The sequence below is a fragment of the Egretta garzetta genome, unplaced genomic scaffold (genome assembly GCF_000687185.1).
Source record: "Egretta garzetta isolate BGI_Z169 unplaced genomic scaffold, ASM68718v1 scaffold648, whole genome shotgun sequence".
NCBI classification, from domain to species: domain Eukaryota; kingdom Metazoa; phylum Chordata; class Aves; order Pelecaniformes; family Ardeidae; genus Egretta; species Egretta garzetta.
The window spans coordinates 6,192-17,554 of record NW_009260495.1 but is presented as its reverse complement, the minus strand read 5'-3'; the positions used below and the strand labels follow the sequence as shown (position 1 = coordinate 17,554).

Sequence of the window (11,363 nt, the reverse complement as noted above, 5' to 3'; positions counted from 1 at the left end):
CCAGTTGTGTCAGGGTGACTGAGCAGCTGGGTGGGTGTCTGGCTGCTGGACAAGGCCAACCTGCTACAGAACCACCACATCAGGACTGCTGCATCCAGTATGGGGTTTCCCAGCACAAGCAAGACCCTGACAGGCTGGAGTGAGTCCTGCAGAGGCCAGAATGATGGTTGTGTTCTGGAGCACATTGTGGACAAGGAAAGGGTGAGAGAGCTGGGTTCTTGAGAAATCCCTCAGAGTCAAAGACAGGAGCAAGGACCCAGGCCAGTTGGTGGGATCTTAGTCAATGGAGATTTTCAATATTTGTTGAGACTACGCCATGAGCGCCTGATCTACCTGGAGGTGTCTGAGAAAGGGCTTGGCTGAGACCAGCTGTGGCAAGAGCTATCATAGAATAATCGAGGTTGGAAAAGACCCTTAAGTTATCAAGTCCAGCCATTAACCTAACACTGCCAAGTCTACCACTAAACTATGTCCCTAAGCACATCTAAATGACTTTTAAATACCTCTAAGGTTCTGTAGTGAGTGTCAGGAAAAAACTCTTATTTTTTATTAACACTGTCACTGGAGTTGGGTGTCACCAAATCCCAGAAGAGAACTGGGGTGACCATGCAGCAAAGTTCCCTCCTCAGAGCTGTGGTGTCTGGCCAGACATGGGCATGGCAGTTTGTAGGTCTGGTCTGGAAAATTTTGCCGAGGCCGTTTCCACAGCATGTACAAGGTACATGGCAGAAACCAGGGACCTTTCTACTGGACATTTTGTACCTTGCTTCCTTCACCATGATGCCTGGCTCTGAAACCTTCTGTGTGCACTCACCCTGCACACACACACACAGAGCTTGGCTCTACACTGACTTTTTTCTTGGCCAGGGTCATCATAGCCCAGTCTCTCCCCAGCTCTCCTCAACTCCCCTGCCCTTTCCCCAGCCGAACAGAGCAGCCCAGGCTGGGCTGGTCCCCTGAAACTGCCCACCACAGAGTGCAGCAGAGCTCTGGGCACTCACCTCACAGCCCCAGACCCTCTGAAGGGCACAGCAGGTCGTGAGGAACAAAGAGGGGGATTCACACTTCCCATCAGCCCCAGGGATGGTGCTGGCTCAAGGGAATGAGCAAACAGAGGCTACTCACTCCCTGGCTCTCCCAAATTTATATTGTAGATGATGCCCAAACCTGACTGAACTTGCCCTCCTCCTCTGCTCCCACCAGCCCCACTCCCCACGACAGCACAAATGTCCTGGACCTGGTCCTCAGGCAGCTCCTGCATCTCTCCAGTCTCACCTCCCTAAGCGTGCTGGGTTCTCACTGACTCCGAGAGTCCACGTTCATGGAGACATCGATTTAGTGCTTTACTTCTGAGAGACATAACTTCTGAGGGTGATTCACCTCTGAGCCTCCGTTCATTCCAACCCTAGGGCACATGGGGAGTCCCCATCCTCTCCTCTCCTTAACCCTCCAAATTCATGTCCAGAGAGTCGGTCTATACCATCAATCCTGCCATGCATGAAGAAACCTGAAAATATAATGGGAGGTAAAGGACCATCTGCCCTGCCATTGGACACCAAGAGGAGAGCTCTTAAATCCAAGGGTACAATGAGCTTAACTCCCAAAAAACTGTGAACAAAAGAACCGAGTTGCTCAAGAGTGAGATATAACACAATCAAGAATTGAGACAAGTAGTATAAACTCAGGAAATTATCTATGAGCAGGATTATCACAAGAGAACAAAGAACACTCATGAACTAAGATAAATTCTGGGAAAGATGCAGAGAAGGGGAAGCAGATTATTGTTGATGAAACAGCACCCAATGGGTTAATTTACATAGGGCATCTTTGAGCTCCTGGTTCCTCATGCTGTAGATGAGAGGGTTCAATGCTGGAGGAACCACCGAGTACAGCACTGCCACGACCAGATCCAGGGATGGGGAGGAGACAGAGGGGGGCTTCAGGTGGGAAAATACTGCAGTGCTAACAAACAGGGAGACCACAGCCAGGTGAGGGAGGCACGTGGAAAAGGCTCTGTGCCGTCCCTGCTGAGAGGGGATCCTCAGCACAGCCCTGAAGATCTGCACATAGGACACCACAATGAAAACAAAACACCCGAAGCCTAAACAGGCACTGACCACAATAAGCCCAACCTCCCTCAGGTAGGCATCTGAGCATGAAAGCTTGAGGATCTGGGGGATTTCACAGAAGAACTGGTCCACGGCATTGCCCTTGCAGAGTGGGAGTGAAAATGTATTGGCCGTGTGCAGGACAGCGAAAAGAGCTGGGCAGCACATCCATGGTAGGAGATGGCCCTGGTGTCCCAGAAGGAATTGGCCATGGATTTGGGGAGAGTGGTGGAGATGGAGGCCAGGTCAAGGAGGGCGAGGTTGAGAAGGAAGAAGTACATGGGTGTGTGGAGGCGGTGGTCGCAGGCTATGGCGGTGACGATGAGGCCGTTGCCCAGGAGGGCAGCCAGGTAGATGTCCAGGAAGAGCCAGAAGTGCAAGAGCTGAAGCTCCCTTGTGTCTGTGAATTCCAGGAGGAGGAACTGGGTGATAGAGCTGCTGTTGGACATTAGCTTCCTCTGTGCATGGGGACCTGTCCGAGGAGGAAAAGACAGTGAATTAGCAGAGACTTCTCTAAGCAAAATCAAAGCCATTTCCCTTAGACTCTGCTCCTTCTGCACACACCCGCCTTTCATTTTCCAGGATACCTTCATCAGCACTGTTGCTGAAGGTCTGTTTGCTGCCAACTGAATGTGCTGTGAGAAGGACCGTCTCTGTGTGCTCGCTGCTGAGGAGCCAGCCCTGCTCTGCAACAGTAGGTTCATGGGAGCACTGGGGGAAGAGGCCAGTCCTGGTATTCAACTTTGTCAGATGAAACCCCTCCTGACATAGAAGGGCCTGTCAGCATCCGCACTCCCAGTGCTAAGGAACTGCCATAGCAGAAGGCAGTTTGAGAGCTTTAGGGTTCTTTACAGCTCTGACCATCGCACCTGTGCATTGTTCTAGGATGTCAGAAGGCCTCAGAATTTCTCTTGCAGCCAGGGAGATGCATGTCTCACATCATGAGCCCTGCAAGGCAAGAGGGTTGCCTGTGGCTCAGTGAAGAGTGAGAGGAGCTGGTCACTCCCTCCACCTAGTTCCCAGCTGCCTTGGGCTTCAACCTTCACGAGATTGAGGGCAATCACACTCATTTTATGTCATGCAACCAGACACTGCTGAGAGCAGAAGCATCCACTGCAGACCACTCACTGTCTCACCCTTTCTCAAGGTCTCAGCAGCCCATTTCTAGCCCAGGACACTCATGGCTCATTTCACCAATCCCAAAGCATTTCCTCAGCCACCGAGTCTCTGCGTTTCTCTGTGGGGCTTTCAGACAACACAAAGGTGCTATGGGACAGGTTTGCATGCTGGAAGGCAGCTCAGCTTGGAAGGACACCCTAAGGGGACAGCCAAGTGTCCTAATGTTGGCATTGCAGTAAGAGAAAATTGACTCAATCCCCAGCCCCACAGACTGAATTGCCCACAGCCCCACAGACAAGAGGAAAGCTGGGACACTAGTTCCCATCCACATGCCCACATGAATGGACAAAGAAGACCAGTGTGTGACTCTGCAGCTGAATATTCCATCCCCAGGGAGTCTGACAGCAAGAAAAAGATAACTTTGAAATGGGCAAGTGGAGAAACAAGGAAAAATACAGTGAGGGTCAGGCTGAGAGAGGCAAGGGCAGAGGCACCCGGGCACTCAGGACAGCGTTACCCTTACCCAGCTGTTTACACCACCTCCCAGACAGTGATAAAGCTGGACAGCTGCCCTCAGCCCCATTGCTGGTCAGTGGGAAATGGGCATGTGGATGGAGGGACACCCTTCACCACTTCTGCTGCTCTGCTGGGCAGAGAGGTGACTCCCACTCTAGACCCCATGGCTGTGAAAGGCCAAGGGCTGTGCTGGGTGGGAGAGGAGAGATGAAGGGGGTTGCTCAGGGAAGGCATCTGCACTGCAGGGGTGGCCGGGAGGTGCCCCGATCTGCCCTGCAACAGGGCTTCCATCAGCAGTTCCTTCCTATCCTGCCCACCTCCACTGCCTGGAGCTGTCCCTGCCACGAGCTGTTGCTCTGGCCCCATGTCTCCTCCATGCCAGCGCTCACAGACACCATCTCAGCCCCTGTGCACCCAGCTCTGCCCTGCAACCTCTCAGTGTGTGCATCAGCTAAAGAGCAGGTCCCGCAAATCCTGATGAGACTGGAAAGGGTATGCTGGTGCTATGTGTAGCCCCCAGAGCTGCCAACTGAAAACAGAGACTCAGGAAAGCTCATGATCCATACAGTCGTCCCTACTTTGACCTTCCAAGTCCCCTTGGAAATGTCCCACTGCCCACCCAGCCAACCAAGATGAGAAACCTCAACAGACAGACATATTCCGTTAAGGGAACTCTAGTTTGAAATGTTCCCTCAGAAATGCCTGGGGTTGAGCTGGAGCTGTGAGCAAATCTGACCCATGCAGAACCCTCTTGAGAGCAGAAAGACCCAGCCCTGCCGGGGGTCAATTCTTCCACCCAGGGCTTATCCTTAGACTGCTGTGAGGAGCTCCCTGGGAAGGCTGAGTGCTGACCCTGGAAGGTGGCAGAGTCCTTACCCCAGCACACAGCCCCCTGGGGGGCAGGGACACGGCTGGGAAGGACAGCCCTGGGCACCCCAGCCTGCACACCCACCTTCACAGCCCTTTGGCCTCTCCTGGAAGAAGGCAGCAGTCATGCCCTGCGCCTCTGACAGTGCAGCAGGGAAGCCCTGCTTTGGAGCACATCCTTCTCCTCCACACCACTGAAGTTGTGAGAGTCGTCCTGAAAGATCTCATAGGCTGTGGGATGTGCCAGCTTTTGGAGCTTCCTCCAGGAACTGCACCTGCATTGCTTTGCCGCCAGAGACCTACCATGTCAAGGGCTGTGAGGAGTTCTGTCCCCGTTTATTCTCAGCACTCTCCCACCACAGACTGCCTTTACCCTCTCTCTGCCTCGCTCTTCTCCCCTCGGTGCCTGCAGGCAGTGCCCTCAGCCCTGCTGCGCTTTGCAGAGGAGCTGCTCCTGGGCAGAGCTGGTCTCTGCAGCCGCTGCCTACTCTACATGAGCTCCCTCCATCCCAGGAGCCCAGCCCAGCTCAGCAGCAGAGGACCAGCCCCAGGAAGCACTGCCTCTGTCTCCTACCCCCACCCCTTGCCCCCAGATCCCTTGGGGTGTCCCTGACACTTCAGGGCCAACAGCTCCTGAAAGGCAGCAGGGTGTCTCCTGGGGAACACAATCTGAAGCAGACTGAAGTCATCACTGACTGTCCCTTTCTAATCACTGGGCAGACTGATTCCTGCGGTGAGAATTGCTCTGCAGGAGGTGTCAGTGTTCCCCTCTGGAAACCCCCGTTCCTGTGCCATTGTCAGGCAGGGCATGCAGGCAGTGACAGGCAGGGGATCACAGTCACCCGTGCAGGGCAGGGATTGAGCCAAGCAAATGTAGGCATCTCCGCTCTCTTCAGTATGCCTGAAGCCAGAGGGGCATTCACCTTCCCCAGTGCTCCCCACAGGACCACAGAGGGGGATCTCTCTTGCCTCAGCTCAGCTGCACAAACCAGGAGTGAGCTCCTTAGCTAAGCTGCTGGGTTAGTAATGGAGATAGAGGCCAGGCCTGAGCTTTTCTGATGCAAACACCTGGTGACCTTTGAGGTTCCAGAGGTGGCTCAGGACATGCGCAGGGAAATGCAAACTCTAATGGTGCAATTGTTAGAGAGAGGGCAGCATCTGGCGGCATCATCTTGGCGGCTGGTGGGGAACCCCTTTGGCCAACGGAAGTGATAGAAAATGATGACATTTAGGGCAACCCAACCTGTCCCTCCTCAGTGTGTTTAGGGCAGCAGATAGAGGTATGCATCTGACTCAATGGAGCCATGTGCCATAGGGGAGCTCAGTCTGTCTGTCTCTTCTCCATCAGTTGCATTTCCTGTATCTCCACTAAGTGTAACTGAAGGTTTCGCATGGACATCCCTACATTGCCTAAGCTGTTCCAGGGCAGCTGCTCCACTAATGGTCCAACGCAGGCCTGTCGTCCTACGGCAGATGCCAAAGCTGCCCAGCACAACCAGAGCATACAGCTGGCTGGGCAGTGCAGGACCTACAGGACAGCTATCCCCATCCCAACCTGGTCCATAAGAGGTAGAGCAGGGCATCTCAGATAGATTTGGTGTGTATGAGCAAGTTTGATGATACAATCAAGGGACAGGTGATTGATTTCCAGTCTACCTGGATCACAGAATGTCCGCAGTCAAGGGCTTTCTAAGCAGCACCTTGTCCTTCCTGGAGATCAGCTTGACCTCCACCACAGGTCCTCATGGACAGAAGAGACACCACAGAGAGCAAAGCTCTCTCCTGTCAGGGCTAGAAAGCCCAGCCCTATTTGTCTCTTGCCTTGGAGAGCACAGGGTTTGCTTGCCCTGTGGGCCCCTCATTCCATCTTTACATTGCCATCTGCCATCCATTCCAGCACGTCTCTGCTCTGAAGCAAAGCCTTTGCTTGCGCAGGATGTTGGGCACAAAATCTGTGACAAGTTTGAGCTTGGCACTTGCACCACAGCTGAGGTGCTGCAGCTCCAACGTACATCAGTGCCCTCAGCCTGGGCACAGATAGGAGGAGCTGGAGCCCTGTGTGCTGTCCCAGAGAAAGTCAGAGGTGCTGTGGTGGATGGAGAAAGGCTCTTCAGAAGAGAGAGCTGGGGAAGATAGGAGAGTCATGCTCCTGGTGTGAGGAAAATGCCTGGACTTATGGAGGTCCTCTATGGGATGGGAATCAGATTGGGTGAACCTTTTTGGGTGAGGGTTGTGGTTAAACCCCAGCTGCTATCTAAGCACCATGCAGCCGCACGATCACTCTCCCCCCAGGCTCTGCTGAGACTGTGAAGAGAATTGGAAAAAAGAAAAGGGAAGCCCATCAGTTGAGATAAATACATTTAGATAATGTAGCAGAGGAAAAAAAAAAAAAAAAAGAATAGACAAAAGAAGTTTTGCTCAGTGCAACTGCTGACCACTGCTGCTGATGCCCACCCCAGCCCAGAGCAGTGATTACTGCTGCCCAGCACACTCCCCCCAGTTTCTATACTGGCAAGATATCATATGGCATGGAATATCCCTTTGGCCAGTTTGGGTCAGCTGTCCTGGCTGTGCCCCCTCACAGCTTCTTGTGCACCTGGCAGAGCAGGGGAAGCTGAAAAGTCCTTGACTTAGTGTAAACACCGCTTACCAACAATTAAAACTTCACTGTGTTGTCAACATCCTTCTCACACTAAATCCGAAATGCAGCACTAAAGCATCTACTAGGAAGAAATTTAAGTCTATCCCAGCTGAATCCAGGACAGTATCCACCCCTTATTCTGCACTGTCTATGATGTCATGCCCAGGTGCTACCCTTTCAAACACATTCTAATCAATCACCACCACGTTCTCTGTCCTTTGATATACACACACAGATATAATTCCCTCAGTCTCTGAGCCATCCCTCTAAAATTTCCATTGAGTTCATTTAGTCCATGAACTTTGGCAAAAGTCTTTCAGGGCAGGACAGATGGTGTGTAGTGTTGGATTGTTGCATGCTGAAGCCCATTCTGGTTCCATCATCACTGCACTTCCTCGGTTTCTTCAAAGTTCATTCTTCATTAATCTGGGTGATTCTTACTAATAATACCGTTGATAAGGCATATAGCAACCATAAAAGTGGTGACCTACAGTATTATAGAGCAATTAACATGATGCCATTCAGTTCATTGACTATTCTCACCCAAAATCACATCACCTTAAAGTACACATGAGAATTCCCCGTTCTCCCACATCACCCAACAAGTGCACCCAGGTCCCTGAGCAAAAGCAATCCCACAAATGGGTTTGCCTTTGATGGAGTCAGGAATCACCCAGACTGCCTTCCCCAGCATAGTTTTTACATGCACTACAGGGCCATTATCCCCTTATTCTTCCACTGTGGTGAGCACATGGCATTGACCTTTGTGGGTTTGTGGGAATGTGAAGTAATCAATCGGCCAGGCCTTCCCATGTTTATATTTCAGCCACTGTCCCCCATACATCAGAGGCTTTAACCGCTTGGCTTGCTTGATCTCAGCACATGTCTCACATTCATGGATAACCTGTGCAATAGTGTCCATGGTCAAGTCCATCCCTCGATCACGAGCCCATTTCTGTGTTGCATCTCTTCCTTGATGGCGTGAGGTGTCATGGGCCCTCCGAGCTAAAAATAATTCACCCTTATGTTGCCAGTCCAGATCTACCTGAGCAACTTCAGTCTTAGCAGCTTGATCTCCCTGCTGGTTGGTTGGCTGTTCTTCAGAGGCCCAGCTCCTGGGTATGTGAGCATCTACATGATTTACTTTTATAACCAGGTTCTCTACCCGGGCAGCAATATCTTGCCACAGTGTGGCAGCCCAGATGGGTTTGCCTCTGCGCTGCCAGTTGCTCTGCTTCCATTGCTGCAACCACCCTCACAAGGCATTTGCCACCATCCATGAGTCAGTACAGAGATAGAGCACTGGCCATTTTTCTCTTTCAGCAATATCTAAAGCCAGCTGGATGGCTTTCACCTCTGCAAACTGACTCCATTCACCTTCTCCTTCAGCAGTCTCTGTCTGTGACTTTGCTTGTAGGAGTCCATACAGCAACCTTCCACCCACAATGATTTCCCACAAGATGACAGGACCCATCAGTGAACAGGGCACATTGCTTCTCATTTTCTGTCAATTTATTACACAGTGGGGCCTCTTCAGGCATGCAAGTGTCTAATGCCTGCCTGAACTGAGGCAAGAGGATTCCCACCTCCTCTGTGTTTGTGACAGGCACAAGAGGGAGCTCAGTCCCCCTTCCAGCACCAACAACAGACGTGCAGGATGAGATGCCTTGACTGACTCATCTGAATCCCTTTCCTCAGCAGGAGTCACTGTCTGGGTGTCCTGCCTAACAATAAGATAAAAAATGTGATTTTTAGACTTATCTCTGTCTCAGGAGAAATTACAGTGCTGGAAAGAAGTGTCTCTCCTCAGCTGAGGGAGGGAACATCAGGGATGACTTTAGCCTGTTTCACAGCAGGTTCCCCTGGAGCCCCAGGGACACCTGGAGGGAGCCCAGAGGGGGCAGAGCAAGTGCTGCCTTGGGCTGGTCCTCTGCTGCTGAGCTGGGATGGGCTCCTGGGATGGGGGAGCTCACGGCAAGCAGGCAGTGCTGCAGAGAGACAGCTCTGCCCAGGAGCAGCTCCTCTGCAAAGCACAGCAGGGCTGAGGGCACTGCCTGCAGGCACCGAGGGGAGGAAAGCAAGGCAGAGAGGTTAAAGGCAGACTGGGGTTGGAGGACAGATCTGAGCTTGTTCACAGATAAATCTTCACAGCATTTGACATGGTAAGTCTCTGGCAGCAGGACAATTCAGTTGAGTATCCTGGACAGCTCTTCCAGAGCTGGCACATCCCATGACTGATAGGACCTGTCAGGATGTCTGTCTTGGCTTCTCTAAGGCAGGGTTTCCCAGGCCTGTCCTTCCAAGCCGCGTCCCTGCACCCCAGGGGTCGCTGTGCTGGAGCAGGGACTCTGCCACCTGCCAGGGTCAGCACTCAGTCTGCCTGCGAAGGTCCCCATGGCACCATGGGGGGCAGCTCAGTGTGGAAGGAGAAACCTCTGGCAGGGAAGGCAGGGTCCTGCTGTTGAGAGGATGCTGCATGGACCAGGGCTGCTCAAAGGTCCAGCTTACCCCGGGGCATTTCTAAGGGGACATTTCAAGAGGAAGGTCAAAACGGGGATTACATTAAATGGAAGGAATTGGCGCTTCGAGTTTTCGCATGTTGGTTGGCTGGGTGGGCAGTGGGAGATGGAAATTTATTTCTCTGCTCTGGAGAAGACACTCAGACCCCAGTTCTAGTTCTGACTTCTCTGAGTGTCTTCCGAGACCTTGAGATGCTCCTGGGCAGTGCCTTGCTGCCAGGAGGTGTCTGCAGGGCAGAGCTGAGCACACAGCAGGTGGGATGGGGTCTGCAAGCACAGACAGGCAGAACACGTGGGGACAGAGAAGCAGCTCCTGGCAGAGACAGCTTCAGGCAGTAGAGCCATAGGTGAGGAGGGAGAGGGAGCTTCTGCCAGAAGTGCCATGGGAGGGGGCATTTGAGCACCTCCCTGACATTCCCTGCAGTGCAAGCACTCCTGGAGCAACCTCCTGATCTCCTCTCCTATCCGACACAGCCTCTACCCCCAGGGTTGTGGGGTTTCAGGCTGAGTTTTCCTCTTCACAGCCTGACCCTCAATAAGGAGCGACAGGAGCCTGTCTTTCTGTCCCTCTCCTTCCTCCCTTGGCAAGAGTATCAGGGCATTTCTCCATGCTTCCCCTCTTGTTCTTGCTGCCCTTGCCCCCACCTTACCTGTGGGCTCTGCACTGCAGTGTGTGTGGGTCTGGCAATGAGGTGACCCCCCACTTCAGGACACCCTGTCTTTAGGATTTTTGGCTGTTTCCCTGGGGGTCCTGCTGGGCTGCAGGCTGCCTCCCACCAGGGCACAGCTCTCCCATGGCATGTGCAAGCCCCAGAGAGGAGCCCTGTGGAGAAGAAAATCAGACACTAAGGCCATGGCAATGCTGCTCATCATCTCTGGTGGGCAGCAGAGATGAGCCCTCTGTGTCTCTGGCTGGCAGGGGGTAGCTGAGATCCTCCTCAGGTACGATGAGATGGAAAGGAGGGGGTTGGAGATCTTGTGCTTGGAAACTGGATTCCTCTGCTCTCAGCAGTGTCCAGTTTCTTCTCTGGGGAACATCAGGGTGTGACCATCCTCCATCATTCTGCCTTAAAAACACTCCTCAGTTGTAGTGAGGCAAAAAGAACAAAAAACACAAACCAAAATCCCCAAAACAGCCAGCTCTGTTCTGCTGTTGGGTGAAGTGGGAGCAACGATGATGAGAAGCTTATTGGTGTCAGAAGTGGATTTAATCTGAGGTCACCCTGTGTTCCTATTTACTTATTGCTATAGGGCAGGACTGACACATCAGGAGGCCACAGGAGAGCTCCCTGCTCACCCTCTGCCAACACCACGCACAGCTCATAAAAGAGACATGACAACGTTGTACGTGAAAGGTGCAAGAAAACGTATGGGGTTTCTGTGAGAACTGGAACAGGTTTTGCTCAGTGCCTGAACTACTCAGTGCCTTTTCCTCCTTAGACAGTGACCCATGCCCAGAGCAAGCAAATGTCCAACGGCACCTCCATCACCCAGTTCCTCCTCCTGGAATTCACAGACACACGGGAGCTGCAGCTCTTGCATTTCTGGCTCTTCCTGGGCATCTACCTGGCTGCCCTCCTGGGCAATGGCCTC

At 52.7% G+C, this 11,363-nt stretch overlaps 1 protein-coding gene across 1 annotated transcript in view; it reads right to left on the bottom strand.

Annotated features, from left to right (window-relative positions):
* Positions 1–1,778: 1,778 nt before the first annotated feature.
* LOC118452848 (olfactory receptor 14J1-like) overlaps positions 1,779–11,363 on the bottom strand; it is a 15,150-nt gene continuing 5,565 nt past the window's right edge. Inside the window, exon 2 of the mRNA XM_035899924.1 lies at positions 1,779–2,232. Within this exon, the coding sequence (XP_035755817.1) occupies positions 1,779–2,232 (454 nt within the window). The remainder of the gene's footprint in view (positions 2,233–11,363) is intronic.